Below are 22,767 nucleotides of genomic sequence, written 5' to 3' on the forward strand. Positions count from 1 at the left end.
GGGGGTGGGGCGGGCTGGAGAGGAAAAAGGCTGCCTGGCCACTGGAGCCAGAGCTGCTGTTACTGCTGCAGCTGGCTATGACACAAGGAAGGGAGAAGGGCAAGAGGCACTGAAAGCCAAGGCAGCTGTAGGCTGGATACAGTTCTCCTTCAGAGGAGCAGCCATGGGCTGAATATAAACATTTGACAGGCTGGATTCAACCCACGGGCCATATTTTACCCACCCCTGGACTATACTCTTACTCCTAATGTTTCATATTCTTGTTAACAATAAACTGTTGCTTGCTTACATTACAGAATTAAAATAAGCCCAAACATCTGAAACAAACTGAGTTGGGTGTAGCCCAGCTAACTACTTACACATTCTCTGACATATATTAATCCAGGGTGGTCAAGGGTGAATGCTCAGTTGGTCACACCAGGATAAGCCCTAGCTGCCCTGGGTCACATGCTGTATGGATGTCCTCTTTCTGCACTGCTCAGGGACTCCCCTCATAGCCCAAGGCTTACCCTCTGCTCTCTGGGCTGTGTCATGTTGCACCACCCTGTCCCCTGGGGCAAAGGCAAGCAGCAAAATCCAGGAGATGCAGGGTGAGGGGGCAAGAGGGGAATCCAGACAATCCAACTGCTGATGCAGCCAGAACAATGTGGGGAGCAGCAGCCATACCATTTGATCCTTGTTGATATCACTTTGAGCTCTGAAAACTAGCATTTCTGGACTTTTGATCATAATCACCATACCAACAGATTTGTGTAAATAGCAATTCTTTTCAGGGGTGGATCTCAGAGGTGGGGCGCAGTGGTACAGCTGCACCCCTTGGTTGCTGCTTTACCCAAAATTTAACATTGGCAATGGCAGCAGCCTTTCTATTCAGGCAGCCGTGAGGGAGACATTTGATTTCTCTCATTATAATCTACCTGCTTCATTCTAGAGGTGTTAATGACCCTCACTCCTCCTGTCAGTTAGCTTCCCTGGTAATGAAGCTCCTATTTCACAGTCCTGAAGATTGTTTTTCAATCTAGTTGAAAACATTAACTCAGGTGTAGAAATAACTTTCAGTAAAGCAATGGATGCACTGTCAAGATGCTCTATAACAGGGGCAGGCAATTATTTCGGCTGGAGGACTGCTTCATGAATTTTGGTGAGCTGCTGAGGGCCAAAAGGGTAGCCCCACTCCCTAGTCGCCATCTTGGGACTGAAAGTCCCGCCCCTAACCTCTGAACTTTGCCACCAGAAGTCCCGTCCCTTGCCCTTGGAAGTATTCCTTTTGGGAAGGGGGTTTGCCGTCTTAGAACGGGGGGGGCGGGGAACAAATTATATACTCAAAATCAAGCATCCATAATAATATATTTTAATTTAACTTAAAAAATATTTTCTGATTTGTGTGTTTGTGCTGTTTATATAGAAGTGATTGCATACTAGCTCAAAATGAAATCTTACTCTTCTACAGTGTGGGGTGTGGAAGGGTGTAGGGGGGTTATGGGTGGGTGGGTATGGGGTTTGTGGGGAGCTGTGGATGTGGACCAGTGGGTATGGGGGTTTTGTGGGATATGTGGGTGGGTGAGTATGGGGTTTGTGGGGGTGTGTGGGGGGTGTAGAGGGGGAGGGTGTCTGGGTCTGGGTGTATGGGTGCATGTGTATGGTGGGGTATGTGGGTAAGCTTCAGAGCTTACCCTACCCTGGGACAGTGGGAAAAGCAGTAGCAACAGCAGTAACACTAATGGGTTAATGGGGAGGGAAGGGGATGTGCCTCTGAGCATGGAAGGGAAATAGGGATTCTTACCTGCTTTGGGGACTTTAAAAAAAGAAGTCCCCAGATGCTCCCAGGGTGTGAACCAATCCAAAAGGGGGGTGCAGCCATGCCAGTGTACCCCTCTGGATCTGCCTCTGGCCTAGGGGGAGGCTGTACTCCCCTTTGCTAAATCCTGGATCTTCTACTCCAGGGGTTATCATTCTGGCACTTAGCCTAAATTGGCATTTGGGTCTGAGGTCCTACTCAGCCATCCCTAGTTGCAACAACTTAAGTTTTTCACACACCCCTACTGTAGCCTTATCACAAAACCCCTCTGCAGGGCTTGCTTTCTTTTCTTTTCTCTTTATTATTTGGTGGCATGACTGCCAATGAAAACATGAGATGCTTGAGATTCACCACTAGTACAAAAGAAAGATGTCTCCAGTACTCATAGTCTATTTTTTTATAAAGATATCCCTATTTGTTTTAATTCTTCTCCAAATGTATGCTGTTTTCCTGGCTATTCTCTAACCCTTCAAAGACCTTCTAAAACTTCTCAGAATAGGACCACCTCAACAGACAGACATGAGTATAAGCTGCAAAAAGACTATCCATGGACATCCTATTGAGTTTTTAACAGGACAACAGCGTATGAAATTGTGGAACAGTGAGAAATTACCATTGTTAATCCAAGTGTTCAATAGATTAACTTCTAAAATATTTTTTAAATGCTTATTTATTCACATAATGCTCACTTTTAGTCCTAATGAACTGGTGATTTATGTGCATACAGTTTGGTTAATGTTATTCACCATGCTTGGTTCCCAGGAGAACTCTCCAGAAATATTTGAAATAAGTTCTTTATTGTTTCTGACTTTCTACAGAATGGGTTAACTTTGTACAGAACGCAATGCCCTACAGATTTATGAGTTTTAAGGTGTACTGAGTGATTGATGCTAGACTTTCTGATGTTTTCCCTAGATGTGGTGAATTATTGATTGGACTTGTTATTCTGGGTCTCTTTACAGTTGGCCATGGGTCAATTTAGTGCAGGACTGGCTTTCTAATACCAAAGTCCATTACAGAAATCAAAAATGACCTCATCTCTCCCACTTCCCAAGTTGCATCCTGTAGTTTGGGATTTTATCAAGGTCAAATTCAGTTCCATTTTCTAAAACAATATGAACATTTCATTTTATGAACATGTCAGTGCAGTCATTTAGCAAAGTATATAATAATACATCATTATTAATGCATAAGGCAAAATTTAGTCCTGACACGAGATAGCATAACTCTTGTTGACTTCTATTGGAATTGTGTCCAACTTACATCAGGGTTAAATGTAGTCCATAATTTTATTTTGCAATACAGTGCAACAAAAGGCTACGTGATAGAAATCCATTGTCTTATAGGGAGAAAGGCACAGGAACAATAACTGAAGAAAAAATTGTTCTGCCTCTCTCCATATATTATTCTGAGAAGGAAAGTGTCACATACTTGAATTTTGGTATACGTAGAAAATAAGAGGAAGAAATCAGTTTTGTGAGAATTTGGGAGGTTTTATATATTTTTTCCCTTTGGTGTAACATTTATATCAGTTGTGCCTTACTGTTCATCAAGCTGCTTTATTTTTTAGTTTCATTATTCCATTCCACTATAAATATAAGCCACTTACAATCTCTTACTTCTTTGGAACAAATATTAGAGGAAGGACTGAGATTCAGGAATTCTAATATTTCTAATATACAGGTAGGGAAACTAAAACCAAAATTTCCTCAATTATTTGGAGTTATCTGGGTGTCAAATTTGAAATATATAAGGGGTGATTTTTAGGGGTGCTAAGCAACCATAATTGCAAGTTAAGTTAATGACAGTGACATGAGCTTAATCCCTAAAACAGTTGGTCCATGGTGTTTAAAGTTGAGTTCCTAAAATTAGTCCACCCAGAATGTTATTTTATTCTATACTAATCTATATAGGTTATTATACTGCTCTTATTACTGTAATATTGGTGCATTTTCCAGTAGTACATTAAGTGATCTGACTAATTACCAGTTTGTCATTTATTGTTTATTCTCTCATGCCCTCCCCTAGAGAGAAAAGCATGTTCAGAGGAGTGCCACGTTTGGTAGAGTGTGTGTTATATTGTTTTTCATTTGGGTAGTGGAGAATAGAATGGGGAAGTTTGTGGTGGTCCTTTCCCCAGAATGTTTTAGTCCATATTCCATAATTTTAGTTTAAAAAAATGTAGACAATTAGCAGAGTATTCTAAAAATCGTGGTTTAGTTTCTGATCTTTCTAAGGCTGAAATAACCTGCCTCACAAGGGTGTTTTGAGAATTAATTAACATTACTGTATTTGCTCCAATCCAAGATGAGTTTTTTTTTTTGTTTTTTTTCCCCATTTCACATGGGGAAAAAGTCTCATCTTGGATTCAAGTATGGCCAGGGCAGATGGCTGCTGTGGCTCTGGCCCCAACCTTGGGGAGACTGTGCAGTACAGGAGGAACAACCTGGGGAGACCATGTGGTGGAGGGTGGAGGAGCACAGGGCAGACAGTGCAATGCAGCCTGAAAGGGAGCATGGGCGAGACCACACAGTGGCAGGGAAGCTGGAGCTGCGGCCACTTCTGCTACTTGGCTGAAGCCAAAACCACTGTGTGTTGTTCCCTGGGCCAGAGTGGGAGCCAGAGCCATTGCATCGGGTATGAGGCATTTTGAGGGGGAGGGATGGGAAGAGGGAGCTGACAGGTGACTGAGGACAGGGCAAGAGACAACAGGAGCATGCACTGGGGGAGAAGTGGGGGGGAAGTGGTAGGGAGGGCTGGCACAGCCAGAGGCAAAGGGCCTGGGGGACAGATAACAGAAGACAAGCAGCAGAGGATGCAGGAGCTGAGCGGAGAAAGTAGCATGGGGCAGGTGGCAAAGGGCAGGCTGCCTGCCCCCCTTGCCCATCCTGCTTTCCCTGCTTCTTTCCCTGCAGCGCTGTTGGGGAGTATGAATTTAAGATCCTTCTCCAATAAGTAGATTCTACACTTGGAAAATTACAACAAAAAATCACTATCCATGTGTAGAATCTAATTATTGGGGGGATTGCCTTAAATTCAGAGTAATCTTGGATTTGAGTAAATATGACTGAGGAAGTCCCTGTTCCCCCGAGCACTCCAGGAGTGACCAGGAATAATGCTCACAAGCTGGCAGAGGGTAGATTTAGGCTAGATATCAGGAGGCGCTACTTCACAGTCAGGGCGGCTAGGATCTGGAACCAACTTCCAAGAGAAGTGGTGCAGGCTCCTCCCCTGGGGGTCTTTAACAGGAGGCTAGACGTACACCTTGCTGGGGTCGTTTGACCCTAGTACTCTTCCCTGCCATGGCAGGGGGTCGGACTAGATGATCTACTCAGGTCCCTTCCGACCCTACAAACTATGAAACTATGATAGTATAACAAGAATTACCTAAGAGATGCCAAATGCTATTGCCTTCTTTGTTAAAGTCACTTGATTTTTAATAGGTTTAGATTATCAAACATTATTTGGGGGTCAGACCTGATGATCTGTTTAGGTCCCTTCTGACCCTAAGCACTATGAAGCTATGAAGCACAAGAAAAGCCATCACCTAATTTCCCACTGCTGATCACATACTGAAATGCTGATTATTTACATCTACGTATGATTTAGACAAGGACAAAATACCAGTACTATGACTCTAAGTTCTTCTATAGACAGTTTTTTAAACAGTGATTTCTACATCTTTCATGTTGAGCTCCTTTAACTTGCAGTAACATAGGATGTGTTCTCCCTTGATTTTGCTCACATATGCTTCTGATATTGTCCTATAGGTTTATGACCACTTTTTTCATTTTCTGTCTGCAAACTTTTGTATTTTCAGAGCTGAGCTCCTACATGAACTATTACTAGTTATATGCATATTCTCTCTGAGTAGAGTAGCCTTGTCCAGGAATGTCACATACAGAATGGTCAAGCACATAAACCAGAAGGTCTAATAGGCACTTTCTCTAAGTTCTATGAATATAAAGTGGTTCAACTGCTCATTTATTTTTCTTGCATAATCTCATCTCTGAAATAATGTGATGAGCTCTGGAGAGCTGGAAGACTCTTGTCCCTCTAATACATCTGTGTTCATTATCATTCATCTGCTTTAGGATTATTTTCTCATAAGAAGTGGAAGACTATGAGTAATCCTGATCCCAAACCTTCCTGTTCTCTTTGAAATTTACTGCTGCAGAGAGTTAATTGCTCAGTAGCTCAACAGAAAAATATAGTGAGATAATTGATGTGTATTTCCCAAATCATCATTAGCATCTTACTTATCTAGAAATAGAAACACTTCAGTTTGCTGTGCTTCTCCTTCTCTTGATACAAATAGTAATGCTAATTCCTTCTGTAATCTGCACCACAGAGAGCAATACTAAGTGTGCTACTCAGGTAGATCTCTTTCCACTAAAGTTTTCATTTGCTTGCTCCAGGTCTCCATTTAAACACGAAAATGGCTTCAACTTTCTCTTCAGGTGTAGTAGCACTGGATGTCATTATTGACATGTGTCACGTTTATCTAGATGTCTTTTCATCACAGCTGCATTGCTCTCACCTACTCTCTACAGAATGCCACTGTTGTCCATTATTGTTGTTCTTCATTGTGCTGAAGGGGAAACATCTGTTGTTACTTCGTCATCATTTGTCATTTTGTTTCCCTCTAGAATACCCTAGTTTGCTGACATTATATTGCCTGCTGTCTTTGTAATCCTTAGACTGTAGACGATACAAACATCTAGAAAAGCCAACTCGTTTTTAAACGTAAATCTTTGTGAAGTTTCATTTTCGGGTTTAGTGCAATTTGGAAATCATTTAAGGACCTTTCTCTCCTTCCACAGAGCTTTCATCCACTTTTTGCCTCTGGAAATATTGCTATATATCTGAACACTTCATTCCTCATAGACCATGAATAAGAAACTGAGTTGGTTTCTTATTGATTGATTTTTATATGCTCTGCTTTTTCTTCATGTCATCTTTGAAGAGTATTTCTTTTGGAAGTGATTGCTGTTATGAGTGTTGATGGGGTTTGAAATGAAACGCTGTGTCATGTTGTTAAGGAGAGCTCCTGGATTTTAGCCAATAGCAGCTTTTATTTAAATTCATTTTTTAAAACGTCCTGAATATGCCCAAGAGTCTACTAATCCTGAGCAGCCTACTGTTTGATGAAGCATTTGTACACTAGTATAGATCACTGCCAGCAAGTGTTCTTAACTAATTTATGCATCTTAAATTTTTTCCTCTTTTCAAGTTTTCTTTTGTTGACATATCATTGTTCTGAAGTTGACAGAAAATATTCTGTTGGATCTTGTCTCTAATTTGGTGGCCTTTTGTAACTGTTTGGCACATTACATTAATATTCACTTCATGGCATATTATTCTGTAATTTTACTAGGCTGAAGATGCTGCAGAGCAAAGATTACCAAAGAACTTCTATGGTACTACTCATATAATTGGCCCCCTTTCCTTCAATCATTCAATGGTTTCTTCTCTTCTAATTTACAGACATTCTATGCTCCAAAAAATTTGCCATCAAACACCACACTAGCTTATCGGAGAATCAGGTTCTCTGCTCTAAAGAGTGCATGGAAACTGCTACAAAATGCACAAAAACAAATGAAGTTCTGACAAGCTGGACTTTTTCCTCATCACCCCTTTTCCTTCTCTCCTCCAGCTAACTCAGGTTAATTTGGGGCTGGTCTAGACTGCAGCCCTGGGACTAAGGATATTGAAGGCTTCAGCCATGAACAGCTTGTGCCTCCTGAGGCTGGGGGGGGGGTACAGGAACTGCCCACAGGTGGCAGCGATCGTGGCAGGGGCGGGGGCTTGGCAGTGGGGAGCGGGGAGCTCCCACAGGTGGCTGCACTGATGCTGGCAGTGAGGGTAGGCTGAGTGGGGTTTGCCTGCAGACAGTGTCAGCGGTTGGGGGGGCGGGGTTTGAGTGCCAACCAGAGGTCAGCAACCACCCGCAGACACCCCTGGCAGTGTCAATGGCAGCCAGTGGTGATCAGCGACTGCCGCAGTGTCAGTGGCGGAGGGTGGTGAGCGGCGAACACCTGCAGTGGCGCCCAGACTCGGGGAGTACACCGCCAATCTTAGGGGGTGCACGTGCACCCACGTGCACCACCTATGCATCACCAATTACTTCAGTACAAGAACTGCCAGCATTTTAGGGGGCCTTTTGTACAGAATGCAGATTTTAGAGACATCAGTGACCTTATGATCCAAAACAAACTCTTCTTTCAATAGAAGCACATCTGCTTCAAAATGACAGGGAGGGACATTCATAAAGTAGTTGGCAACTGAGGTACATATAAGGAGTAGGTCTTTGTTTAAACCATCAGTCATAAATAAGTGTAAGTTGGAGGCCTTATATGAGAAATCTCTATAAAAGGCTAGTCTGTGGGTGGGTCTACACAAGGCACTTAACTGCAGTAGCTTAGTTTACTGTGAAGTAAGCATGTGTGTCTACATGTACACATGCTTACTATGCAGTAAACCTGCAAATGCAAGTAGCACATTTACTTTTGATTAGTAATGGCACAATAGCACTTGGGTTCTTGACTTTAGGAAAGTTGACTTTGACAAGCTCAGGAGACTTGTCGGTGAGGCCCTAAGGGACCATGACCCTAAGGGGAGGGGAGTTCAGGAAGAGTGGTTTCTCCTCAAGGGAATGATCCCTGATGCACAAGCTCCTCCATCTCAGAAGAAAGGCAGCAAAAGGGCACAGCAGCCCCCTTGGCTCTCCAGGAAACTAGCGGACTTCCTGCGGCTAAAAAGAAAGGCCTAAAAAGCATGGAGGATGGGATCCACCTCCAAGGAGGAATATTCTGCACTGGTCTGGTCCTGCAGGGAGCAAACCAGGAAAGCCAAGGCTGCAACAGAACTCCAGCTAGCTACAAGTATCAAGGACAATACAAAGTCCTTTTCAGTCCTAGTCAGGCCACAGCTGGAGTACTGAGTCCAGTTCTGGGCACCACACTTCAAGACGGATGTGGACAACATGGAGAGGGTCCAGAGGAGGGCCACTCACATGATCGGGGGCAGCAGGGCAGGCCTTATGAGGAGAGGCTACGGGACATGAACCTGTTCAGCCTCCACAACAGAAGGCTGAGGGGGAATCTAGTGGCCTGTTACAAACTAGTTACGGGGGATCAGCAGGCACTGGGGAAGTCCCTGTTCCCCCAAGCACTACCAGGAGTGACCAGGAATAACCAGCACAAGCTGGCAGAGATTAAGGCTAGATATCAGAAGGCGCTACTTCACGGTCAGGGTGGCTAGGATCTGGAACCATCTTCCAAGAGAAGTTGTGCTGGCTCCTACTCTGGGGGTCTTTAAGAGGAGGCTAGATGTACACCTTGCTGGGGTCATATGACCCCAGTACCCTTTCCTGCCATGGCAGGGGGTCGGACTAGATGATCTACTCGGGTCCCTTCCGACCCTAGAAACTATGAAACTTTTTAGATATGTAGGGAGTCACAGGAAAAGCAAGGGTAACATTGGACTCCTGCTAAACCAGCTGGCAACCAACGCCCCCAAAAAAGCCAACCTATTAAATGGGTACTTTGCGTTGGTCTTTCATCAGTCCCATGGGACACCCATGCCCCTTATGGGACAGGGAGGCCTGTGTGAGGGATTCCCTGGTCTCCATCAATGGTGAACTCATGAAGGAACACCTTGAGAGGTTGGACACCTTCAAACCAGCCAGCCCTGACAATCTACACTCCAGGGTACTCAGCAAGCTGGCTAGCATCATAGCCCAGCCCCTGGCACGGATCTTCAAGAACTCCTGGTGCTCTGGTAAAGTGCCTGAAGATTAGAAGAAGACCAGTGTGGGGCCTATCTTCAAGAAAGGGAGGAAAGTGGATCCAGCAAACTACAGGCCCATCAGCCTAACCTCTATCCTGGGCAAGTTCTTGCAAAAGATTATCAAAGAGGCCATCCTTAACAGACTAGCTCACGGCAATATCCTGAGTGATACCCAGCATGGTTTTTTTGTGGGTAAATGTTGCTTGACCAATCTCATTTCCTTCTATGACCAGGTGACCTATCACCTGGACAAGGGAAAGGAGATTGATGTCATAAAGCCTGACTTCAGAAAAGCCTTTGATCTGGTATCCCATGATCACCTCTTGGCAAAACTGGCCAACTATGGCCTTGGGTCCACCATGATCCACTGGCTGGGGAATTGGCTCCATGGTTGGACCCAGAGGGTGCTGGTTGATGGCAGTCACTCATCATGGTGCCCTGTGACCAGTGGGGTCCCCCAAGGCTTTGTCCTTGGACCCATACTGTTCAACATCTTCACTAATGATGTGGACACTGGAGTCAGAACCGGACTAGCCAAGTTCACCAATGATACCAAACTCTGGGGTAAAGCATCCACACCTGAGGACAGGAGGGCGATCCAGGCTGACCTTGAAAGGCTCAGGAAATGGGCGGATAAGAACCTGATGGTGTTTAATACTGAAAAATGCAAATGCAATGTTTTCCACCTTGGGAGGAAAAACCTGCAGCATGCTTATAGGCTCAGCAGTGCTACGCTGACTAGCACTATGGATGAAAAGGACTTGGGGGTCATGATTGACCACAAGATGAACATGAGCCTTCAATGTGATGCTGCAGCTAGTAAAGTGAGCAAAACACTGGCTTGCATCCATAGATGCTTCTCAAGTAAATCCTGGGACGTCATTCTCCCCTTGTACTTGGCCTTGGTGAGGCCGCAGCTGGAGTACTGCGTCCAATTTTGGGCTCCACAATTCAAAAAGGATGTGGAGAAGCTTGAGAGAGTCCAGAGAAGACTCTGGATAAGCCATGCATATGATCAGAGGTCAGGAAAACAGACCTTATGATGACAGGCTGAGAGCTATGGGGCTCTTTAGCCTGGAAAAGTGCAGGCTTAGGGGTGATCTGATGGCCACCTATAAGTTTATCAGGGGTGTTCACCAGGATTTGGGGGAACAATTGTTCACCAGAGCACCCCAAGGGATGACAAGGTCAAACAGTTATAAACTCCAGCAAGACCGTTTCAGGCTGGACATAAGGAAGAATTTCTTTACTGTCTGAGCCCTCAAGCTCTGGAACAGTCTGCCATTGGAGGTGGTGCAAGCACCCACATTCAATGCCTTCAAGAGACATTTGGATGTTTATCTTGCAGGGATCCTATGACCCCAGCTGACTTCTGGTCCCTGGGGCAGGGGGCTGGACTCGATGATCTTCCGAGGTCCCTTCCAGCCCTAATGTCTATGAAATCTTTGAAATCAGCACCTGGTCAGCCATTCGCTGGGGGCAGGAGTTGCTCCCTACCCCTAGTAGCCTGCTGGTGGGGCAGACTCTGCCACTGAAGCCCAAGCGGGGACTATGTCCCCTTGTCCTGGCAGCAGGGAGTTCCAATCCTCCTGCTCCGAGACTGCGATCAGGGACTGAGGGTTGGGAGATCCTTATTTCGCAGGCCCCACTCTATCATTGTGATTGGGGGGGATGGGAGATCCTTATCTCCCAATGCCACCCCGTGGTTGTGGATCTGGTGTTGGGAGATAAGGGAAAATTAGCTTCCCAGCTTATTCTCCACCCAGCTCCATGAACATGGAGTTCATTGGGGAACAAGCTCCCCAGTTTGTTCCACACCCAGCTCCACACTTGCAAAGCTGAGCTGGAAACTGGTTCCCCAGACTCTGCCCCATGTGCAGGATGGTGGCTGGGGACTGTCCTTGTCAGGGGCAGGTCCCAGCCCCATGCCCCAATTGGGTGATCAAGGCATGGGGCATGGAAAGAGCTGCAGGGAAGGCATAGGTCTCAGGCCCCTGCCCCAATCTGCCAGTTGGGCAGCTAGCAGTGAGGCAAGGGGCTGCCCCTCCCCTGCAGCTCTTTCCAAGTCCCAGGTCCCTGATCAGTGAGCTGGGACCACGAGCTCCCTGCTGCCTGGCCAGGGAGACATTGTCCCCACCCTAGCAGTAGGCAGCCCCCGGGGGGGCAGGGTGTAATGTCCTAGCCCCATCCAGGACACAGCTGTCTCCTGGCCCAGTGCTCCTTCCAGCCCCTAGGCTAGCCTAGAGCTCTCCTACCGGAGGGCCCCAAGAAGCTGGAGCAGTTTGCTGGTTGCAAGAAAACTGATCCCAAATCAAATGCATGTATAGATGCGTCCAGTGGCTATCAGAAGCACAATGACACTGGACGATGACGAACATTTTGACCATTTTAGGGCTCCAATACAAGAGAATCTGAATAGCAACTGGTGCCCAAGTTAAGTGGTAGAGATATGATGCTCTAGCACCTCTATTGCTTACCCCTGCTACAGAAATCCCTCAACAACTTCCTTTTTTTACCTTTGTGTTGTGCTTTATATACCACTCCCTTCTCTTCCCTACCTGAGAAACATTTACTACAGCCCCTTTTTTCATTCACTCTACTTTCAGACCACCTAACAACTTGGCTGATGTAGCTTTTTTTTTTTATATAGGCCCTCATCATCATCTCCTTTCCTGCTCCAATCAGTTAACTCAAACACATTTAGGCCTGCTCTACATTATATAGTTTTACCTTTAGAATTCGGGTTCTGCTAGGAAAGCTAAGTGCAAAGTTATGTGTGCATGTACTCTCCCAGCTACCTTGTGGTAGGTGCTTGTCTGCTGCTAGAATTTCTGGTGGCAAAATCAGCCTAGTATAGACAAGGCCTTACCCACTCAGCCCATCCTTCTCTTACTCACAGTGTACCTGTAACAACTCATAGTAATTGGGCTGTCCCTTTCTAATGTGTGAAGAGAGATGCATAAATAAAAAAAAACAGGAAGTCACAGCCAGAGCAAGACAGTGCTCATATATAAAACAGTTATTTCATCTGAGGCTCCTCCAAGTGATTGAGTAGCATGCTCAGCCTCTGCGGGGACTTACAGAATTAGGTACACACACACAGAGGCTAGGAAATGGCCTCCCTGTGTACATCTCTGGCTGCAGTTGCACATGCCATGAAGCAACCTGAGAGCTGGGGCAGCATCACAATTGCATCCAACCTGGATTTATTACATAGGATTTGGGAAGAATAGACTATAGAAAAAATTACAGCCAAACCCCTTTTCATCTTTGTACAAATAAAGACAGAACAAATTATCAGTAGGGCTTAGCTTAACTAGCCCCTGATGCCTAGCCACCATCAGAGTACCCTCTGTATGCAAGACAGCTGCTACCACATTCTGAGCAGAGCAAATCAGGGAAAGAAGAGGATTGGAAATCCTGCTATTGCAGTTACAGCAATTGTTAGTGATAAAAAGAGGATGTTAGCAGCTGCCAGGGGAAAAATGCAATTTTAGGGTGGTTGGCATAAACTGTTAATAATCCCTGATTTCACTCTAGCCACACAATCAAGTGAGAATGAGCTTTCACCATTAAGAAGGTTCTCATGAGGGAAGAGTTTCAACAGAAATCCCTTATTCAGCCAAGCTCAGGATATCGTCTTAGAATTATTTTTTTCTTCTCATTTGTTTCCTAACTGAATTTTAGTGTAGCTGAAAGATGTGAAATGGATTATTATTTTTCTAACACAGCAGTACTAAAAAGCCCTTGCCAGGATTAGGACCCCACTTTACAGATGCAGAGTGGGAGGCTAACACTATGGCTAGGGACAGACATTACACATAAACCAGTTTAAGTGATCAGAAACTTGTTTAAACCTGTAACAGAACAGATGTTCAGTGCACAAAAACCAACATGAAAATGGATGAAACTGGTTTGAGATAAACCCAGCTGAATGTAGTATCAGACTTAACTGATTTAGCTCAAACTGGTTTATGCAATGTTGGTCCCACACCCCTTGCTGGTTTAAGATAAAACACTCCCCCAGCATCCTGGCATGCTCTCTGGGCTGGGCAGGGCCCTCTGCCTCAGAGCGGGGCTGGCCCCTCCCCCCTGCTCTCTGGCTGGAGCTCTGGCAGAGACTGCAGGTATAGGAGTGTCTGCCCGGCTTCTCCCTGCCCTTTCCTCTCCCCCCTCATTGCTGGACAAGCAGGGATCCCCCCTCCCTCCTATCTCCAACAGCACAGACCCTAGGCATGCGGTATGCTAGCTAATGCTGAGAGGTGTCTGTGTGTGTCTCCAATTTCACCGGGACAGGCAGGCAGAACAGAAGCTCTTGTTTTGTGGATGAGGTAATAAACACTGTTATCAGTAGGGATCCTGGTTTTCCATGATAAAAATTGCAAATTTGCTGATAAACCCCCCCAGATCAAATTTAAAGGCCCCCCACAGCCCTGCTGATACTCCTCACTTCTCCCCAAAGGCTGCCAGCTCTGCTTGTGCCCCCTGCCCCTACCCACAGCCCCAGCCACTTGCCCTGCCAGAGGAGGTCCCCAGCTGCCAGGGCTATGTGGCCACGGACCCAGGTCCACAGCACCCTGCCCCCAACAGAAGGCAGCTGCAGCTGGAGCACACAGCTGGCTCCTCCACTGCTGCCTGCCTGCTGCTGACTTGGGCAGGGGCAGGGCTGGCTCCTAGCAACTGCGCACACTCCCGGGGGGTAAGGAGGATCTGTGCCCCCAGATCTGTGTAGGGGGCAGGCTGTGGGCTCGAGCTCCTGCACTGCTTCCCTTCCATGGGGCTGCTGTAGCCTTGCAGGCAAGACCTGGCATGTCTGGGAACAACAGAGCCGCCCTGGGATCTCCTTGCCACCCTGCCGCACCTCCTGCACCTGCTACTACTTTGAGTGGCGGAGCCCCACACCACTTCCCTCAGTGCAGCCCCAGGTGCAGGAGGTGCATTGCTGGGGGAGTGCAGAGACAGCATCTGCTACGAGCTCCCTGCTCGGCTCCTCTGTCCCCAGCTGCATGGGGTCGCTGGGGGAGAGGGGGGGAGCAGGGCAGCAGGGATGTGAACACACAGCAGAACCTGGTAAAAAGAACAAATTAAATCAGGATTTCAACAGGAACCAGAGCGCCCCAAGGGATGACTAGGTCGAACGGTCACAAACTCCTGCAAGACCGTTTCAGGCTGGACATAAGGAAGAATTTCTTTACTGTCTGAGCCCCCAAGGTCTGGAACAGTCTGCCAGCAGAGGTGGTTCAAGCACCTACATTGAACACCTTCAGGAGTAAATTGGATGCTTATCTTGCTGGGATCCTATGACCCTAGCTGACTTCCTGCCCTTTGGGCAGGGGGCTGGACTCGATGATCTCCCGAGGTCCCTTCCAGCCCTGATGTCTATGAAATCTATGAAATATGCTTACAAAGAATCCATAAATTCAAACAAAACAACTGAAATTACTGTTTAGCAGATTAAAGTCTGAATTTGAACTGAATGAGAGTTTGTATTTATCAAGAGCTTCACTGAACAAAAATTAGCTCCTTAAGAAATCTCTGCCTTGTAGCAAACAAAGTATACAAGGTGGTATATATTAATGGAATGGATTAGCAAAAGGGCAAAGTACTAACCTATCATCATTAAGAATCCCATATAAAGGAAATGCTCCCAGAATACTAGTTCTATATTTTAAAAACTTGAGATTAGGGTCCATCAGTGCACTTAATTGACAATTGGTTACAGAATGTCAAATAAGCTTATATAAATGTCATTATTATTTGTGCACTGCAGTAGACTTATACCTTCCTCCACAGGCTCATTAAGTATACAGCTGTTTGTTTGAGAGAAGGCCTGCTCTATCTTTTTAAAAACACTTATAAGCACATGCTTCAGAGTGTTTAAGAGCTGTGTACAGACATTCGGGGACATCATGGGGAGATTAGATCACATTAAAATTGGCCACCCAATCTAACTTAGTTTGCCTAGGTGGGGACCTTATGCTTAGATCCCTAGTTACATGGATATATGTCCAAACAGTATAGAAATTCCAGGAAGGTTAGACTGCTCTAAAATGGTCAACCTGATCTTAGTTATCCCTACCTCAGAGGTAGCCCAATTTATATTATTTCAGGTTGGCCATTTTTAGAACAATCTAACTTTCCTGATCTACTGTACAGTTCCCAGTACAGTCCTGGGGCTGGGAAAGCCAAGCCACTGGCTCCAGTCTTGGAGCTGAGCTTTTCTTACCCAGCCCTGCAGCATCAGGTTATTTTTAGCTTCCCCCTCTCCCTCCCACCCATCAAACTCCCCATCCCAGAAGCCGCTCCCAGCACCACTTTTACCAGTGTTCACCAATGTCGAGAGCTGAGGAAATAAGTTGGGGTTGGGGAAGGGGCGAGAGGAATAGTGGGGATTTGTTTGCTGGGAGGCTAATTGTTCATCTGGGGATGGGAGGGGGATTGGCAGGCTAAAAATAGCCTCTGGTCTTAAGTGGAGGGGGAGAGAGCCTCCATATACTCAAAGCCCCCCACAGACCCCGCAAAAAGCAGCTTTAATTTGCTGTGCTCCAAGTTATTTAACGTGCATTACACTGCCAAATTTGCTGCAGCAGCTGTAGTTAATGCAGAATACGCCGCTGACACATGCAAACACCAACACCGTTAAAGTGGTGCAAAAGCATTTAGCTCGCTTTAAAGTGTCATGCATGCATCCCCTTGTTTTGTCTACACATGGCCCTGAAAATTAGTTGGTGTGGTGCCTAACTCAGGTCTTAGGCCTTTTACTAAAGTGTGTCCCTTAATCTTTTGATACTTGAGACCCCCCCCGTAAAATGTAAACAATCGTTTTCCAACTCTTTGAATTAAATTCTGAGCAGTGAAGTCAATGGGAATGTGTTACTGTATTGAAGGTGAACAGAGTTTCACCCTTTTGTCAGTCTAGCTAATTTTAAGCCCTGAGCCTGCCAAGACCTATCCACCTACAGAACTGTACTGAGAAAGTACCACTGAAGTGTGGTGGAGGCATCTACATGTTGCCATAATACAAATACATAAACATAATAAATAAAGGATACTAACTTCCTGAACCAAATGTAAATTAGAGACTTGAAACTTACCACAGAGTGGGATTCAATTCCAGCTGAAGATAAGAGTCAAAGTCCTCTCGTAGGATGATGCTGTCACTATGCATTTCAGCTAGAAAAGAAATAAAGCGCTGTTGGAAACAACCGTAAGAAGAAGCCTAATGGTCTAGTTTGCTAGCTAACCACTTTGAGGAAACATTATGCCTTATTTAGAGCCAAAGTATTTTATAACTCCAAGGTAAAAGAAAAAATTCAGTAAAACAAATATCTGCTTAAAGTATACAAGTATTTAAGGCTGGCTTTTTTGAGGAAAAGTTTTGTAAGGCAGTAGTTTCAGTTTGTTTAGTTTGAATGTAATGTATGATAGGAGGTCTTGCAGGATGTGAATTGTTTATGCTACTGTGCTCCAAACTCCCCCATGTCCTGACTCCTGTTTTTAAATAAAAAATTGGGAGAATACTTGCCCTGCAATGAGATGGACTAGATGACTTACCAGGAATTTTACATTCTTAATACCTGGGGATCTAAATTTGACATTAGTCAGTTATGCATTAACGTAAATCTGATACGTTCACAGGAATTACTCCTGTTTCACAATAGTTCAAGCAATAACCAGTGAAATTAGAGTCAGGCTCCCTCTTGCGTTCCCCCACTGCCCCCCACCTTGGCCCTATGACTTTTTAATTCCTTTTTACCTAGTAGCCCAGCTGTAATGAAAGAGGTGGAAGTCTTTTGGCCTACATAGTCTATAGTCTGATGGATAAGCCACTTCCCTGGAACATGAGAAATACAGCTTCAAACTCCCTCTGAGTGACAAGGGTCTAGAATCTGGGTGAATGTCCTAGGGTGAGGTGACCAGGGTAGCTGCCTCAGGCACGGGGGAGAGGGGGGCAGAAAACAATGGTTGCTGCTACAGTTGAACAATTACATTGGTGGCACAGCAGCAACCCAAAGTTGTCATTGTCTCAGTGTGTGACAGCTGCTCCAGGCACCCAGCTGTGCCGTTATACCTCTGCTCACCACTAGGCTATTAAACAAGAAATGGGTACATCCCTGATGTTGGCAAATCCACAGGACAAAGCAGGATTGCAAGAAGGTGGGGGCATGTAATCTGCAACTCTGAGTTTACATCTCTCCCTCCGTGCTGACAGCCTGCCTAGGGGCGACTCCCTGCTCAGTGCTTTCATGTTCTTGAGGCATATTAGGCTATCCACTGGGAGAATGGGAGCCAACTCACCTTCATGTCACAGGGTCATTTTTGGCCCAGCAGCTATATATGTTTGGTACACAGAATAGGATCTAGACTGCAGTCTTTAGCTTGCATGGCTCATTTTTACTATAATATAGGGAATGCAAGCATGGTTGTTGACTGTATTTTGGTCATCTTTGGGTGCCTTCTTTAAGCACACCAACACAGTGATACAAGGCAAAATAAAATGAGAACAATGAACCAGGTATGACCATATTCAATATTACCTAAGCAGACTGACATCTACATAGGCATGTAAGAACTGTGAGCCAATAAGCAAATGGCAACTGCATAATCATGCTAAAAACAAACCAAACAGGCTAAACTTATCTCAATTTCTTTTAAGTAAATCTCGTATTATTTGAATTTCCTAAAGCCACAGTTCCATACAGTGCCACCCAGCTTTACAGATCACGTATAAAGAACCTAATAATTTCAACATTATTAAAATAGTGGTAAACATGTTTTATCACATACCTAGATGAGGGTGCAAGGGAGCTTCTGTTGGAGCTGCAGAGAATAAAGAAACATATTGTGTGAATTTCTATTACATAACTTGTAATAAGATATATGCTAGGAAGTCAATCATAAAGAAGTTTTAATCTAAGAAGAATACAATCTATATTGAAAAAAATGATAAAAACAAACAGAAAATGATGGCAGAAGAATGCGTTAAAAGAAATGTTCATAATGTCAGTCATAAGTTACTGTGAGAAGTGTTTTTCCATCAAGGAAAATGATTTAAAACAGCTTAAAAATAAATTGGAAAAGGAACGACACAATCTATACTGGAGTCCTTATGTATATATTTGATATCAAATTCAATACAAAACTCATTATTATAATTTCTTTCCATGGTGAGCTGCCCACTCCCCTATTCAGTGAGGTGTGGAAATTTGTACTGGCAACATGAAATGTCAGCACTGGTGTCACAAGTTCGAAGTGATGCCAGTCAAATAAAAAACTATGGAGGGTTTTGCACCTCAGAGAGGCTGGGAAACAATCTGTGTTTTGGACAGACAGGTTAAGTGGAAATGCCAGTTTGAGTAACTTAAATGGTTAATATTATTTTGTTTGTGTGAGATACATGTGTGTGCACTTATCTAGATATAGATAAATATAGACCTATAGATACATATATATACCTATGTTTATATCTATATTTAAACTTCTATGTTGTAGTTTCACTCCAGTCTCAGAGCGAGTAACTATAGATGGCTAAAATAAATCAACTGTGCTCAGCTCAAGCTGAACAATCTTACCTAGAAAGCATTTAAAAAATTGCCTTCTGAGCATAAAAAACTGACTTTCCTACTAGATAGGAACTGCCTAGAATAACCAAATTATTCACCATATAGAAAAATATTGTCATCTGGACTTTGTTAATGCTATAGTAGAAGAGAAGAAATCTTTCTTTATCTGCTGTACAGCTCAAGCATAGCATTTACAATACTCTATGCTATAAATTGTCAGGCTCAGGACAGTCCCACCATTCTCTTTTCTACTTCATCCGTTTCAGATCATCATTCAGTATCTATGAGAACATAGCTAGGGAAGTGGATAGTTAGGGCCCATTTTCTAAATAATCATGGGCAAAAGATGATGTGATAATGCCATGTTACTCCACTGACAGAACGGTCAGTTGGCTGAGCAAGATTTTTTTTCCCAGCATCATTTGAATTTAAAGACAGTTCATTAGCTATGAAAGCAAACCAATAAAATAAGCCTTATGTTTCAAAAAGGGAAAAAATCCTGACTAGAAGTAATATAGGAGGCCAGTTTCTCATTTGCTTTATGGCTCTTTTGCACTGCTCTGTGAATCACAATCCAGTCTAAGAATCCATTATAAGAAGTCTAGAAAAAATACTGCTTTTTAAAAGAAACTATTGCACTCTTAATTTACTGCAAATCTTCAGTAATTCAATGATTACTTAAATTATTGCACACTATGGAAAACACAAGCAAACAGCTGGTCCAGGGCTCACTTCTGCAAACCTTAAACGCATGAGTTTCTTTGATTTCACTGAAGCATTTTGTGAGAGTGAGGGATGTAGGACCACGCTCCTTGTCTGTTCATTACAACAGCTTTGTTTTTTAATTATATGTTCAGCACATTATAAAGAAAAACCTCGTTTTCATAACAAATTGGTTGCCTATCAAATGACATAGAAGGTAATTATGCATATTTATATTAATACTACTAATCATTCATTTAACCAGTGACGTGGATTGAGGCAAGCACTAAATGTAGAAGAAAAAGTTGTTCTTACAAGTAAAGATTTTACATTAAGAGAGACTGTATTTCCCAAATCTTAGCTTATCTGAAAAACCTAGGTAATTTTGCCTCAGGTACCATTTCCCCTAATTTGTAATTCAGATTCTTCAGCTGAATATGTCAAAGTACCGTGAAGTTACCATTTAATGAGCAATGAACCTAGACTTTCATCTCTTCAGGAATAATTTCTTTATTAGATTTTAAATTTTATTGCAATACAGAACTTTTTTGACCTTCAAGTATAGTAATTAAAGTCCCAAAATGTTATAAATTTAAAGCATCACGCAAAATTGATTGTGGCATTTTTCTTAGATGTGTTCTCAGGTCTACCCTTCTTACCAATCCAAAGGACTATTTATCTTAAGGGATGTAAGTTATACATAGTCATGTACAGCACAGTTGAGAGACAGACACATTAAGCTTCCTTGAATTATTTCACCAAATTTAACAAAATATTATACATTGCAGAATAATATACCAGGAGGAACATTAAAATTCACACTCATTTTAAAAATCTATTCAACAGTTGAGATTGTGGGGAGTGCATTTTAATGTTATCACTATTAACAATGTCTCTTCAGACAACACATTCGGATGATTTGAAATTTAGATAGGCTATTTGCGTGAACTAGAAACGCAGATTGTTTAGAGATGCCATTCTCTTTTTTTTAAAGAAATGTAAATGGAATTATTGTTTGTTATTTAAATAGCACTGTAGGTATACAGAGTACTTCACAACAGATGAATTGTGCTTAGCAAAGAATGGCATCACTACCCAACAGAGTTTACAGTATAAAGGGCATGAGCAGATACAATACAGAATAATAGGAAAAGGAGGAAGCTTGGCATACAATGCATGGCAGTCTGTGCCAAGTGTAAGGGGCAGCACAGAAAAAGGCACATCGTAAAAAGCAACTGAAGGAGAGAAAGGAAACAGTCATGCTGCTGGCACCATGACTAACCAGAAAAGAGTAAGAAAGGGTGTACGACACAATCAGTCAAATTCACATGAGTGGGCAGAATTATGGAGGTTTTTGAAAGAAAAGCTTGAATTTTATGCGAACAATAAGTAGAAGCAAATGAAAAGAAACATGCAAGGGGAGGATAATGTAAGACTTGGGAGAAGGAACCAGGATTTGGTGATGACTTGGATGCCAATGGAGAAGTAAATTATGGGGAGTCAAAGATGAAACATATAAGTTTTAAAAGCATAGTAACAGATAACCAAATTTTGCTACATGAAAAGAGGGTCCACCATAAAACTAAGTTTCTAACACTACACCCACCACCACTTGTTAAGACCTAGGGCTCTTGAAAGAGATATCAACATACAGGCTCAGAGCCTGTTTGCAATGCAGTTAAATGATCCTTTCTAAATAAATGGCCTCGTATAAGAAGTCTCTCCTACTCCTCACTCAGAGAACCAAAATTCTGAGAAAACAAATGGACTTTGGACTGAGCACAAACTCTGTCTGCTAGTTCAACTGGGGAAGTGAGTTACAGGGTTACAAACACTTCCAGAAAATGCCTTGCCCAAAATTTCAAAACCAGGGATTTTTAGCTACAGCCCATTAGTTCACTCCCAAATGACAAAAAGGATTAAAACTATAGGCATATGGAATATGTAAGATTTGGTCTCCCCCTTTTTCCTCTAGCAGTCTGATAAAGACCAAAATGAAATGCAATTCATTTCTTCAGACTGCAGCCAATGCTTTCTGTCTTCTAATAAATAAAAGTTGCTATTGAAACACTAGGGCTGAACTTTTTTACTCCAGAGAGTGAATATGTTGCCTTAGGGCTCCATTGCTTTCACACAAACACAAGCCAAAAAACCCCCATCATTTCTGAATTCAAGTCTTCTGTATAGTATCATAAAATACTACTGTGGTCAAGTCTGCGAGTCTGCAATCTGTTATTTATTTGTTGTTCAAAGTGTACTTAGATGCCTAGTCATAATGGACAAACTGTGCCTAGAAAAATCTTCCCTTTATGTTTCAGCAACTTGAAAACAGAGGCAGTGATCAAGAACAACTCTAATAAATACTGTAAAACTGACTGAAGAGAATTGGTAAAGGAAGATTCAGGCTGAATATCAGGATAAACTTTTACACAGTGACATTATCAGAATGTAGAGTAGCCTCCTAAAAGAAGCAATGGAAAGCTCATCACTTGTGGCATTAATTTTGAGGCCTTTTGTCTAACCTACTGTTTACAGTGCAAAAAACACTCCTGCAATGGTCGGGAATGACTTCATTGGCTTTTTCTCACTCCAATTATTAGAGTTCTGATGCTGCTATATTAGTTGGAAATATATTAGCCAGCCACTAATGATGAATGATCATGTCCTTCATCCAAAGAACTATCTTATCCTACCCCTTTATGCCTCTCGTATAACTCAGATGGGTCAGATGCTTCTTTTCAAAACTGCAAAAGTTATTTTTTTGTTCCACCCTAAAAAAAGAAAATATAACTAACCTGTGCAGTGATAAAGTATCTTACCTTCCATTTATTTTGGCTGCTAAAGCAAAGAATTAAATCCTAGGTGATAAGAATCTCCTTTATCACTAGCTTTCCTATTTGTATCTGCAGTTAC

At 43.4% G+C, this 22,767-nt stretch overlaps 1 protein-coding gene across 1 annotated transcript in view; it reads right to left on the reverse strand.

The window, feature by feature from the left end:
- RELN (reelin) overlaps positions 1–22,767 on the reverse strand; it is a 567,367-nt gene that overhangs the window by 285,785 nt on the left and 258,815 nt on the right. The window contains exons 5-6 of the mRNA XM_090041978.1: positions 18,377–18,409; positions 16,684–16,762 (exon numbers count right to left, since the gene is read on the reverse strand). Coding sequence (XP_089898104.1) covers positions 16,684–16,762; positions 18,377–18,409 — 112 coding nt within the window. The remainder of the gene's footprint in view (positions 1–16,683; positions 16,763–18,376; positions 18,410–22,767) is intronic.

Source organism: Crocodylus siamensis, chromosome 4 (genome assembly GCF_052110815.1).
Source record: "Crocodylus siamensis isolate JL-2025a chromosome 4, ASM5211081v1, whole genome shotgun sequence".
Taxonomy (NCBI): Eukaryota; Metazoa; Chordata; order Crocodylia; family Crocodylidae; genus Crocodylus; species Crocodylus siamensis.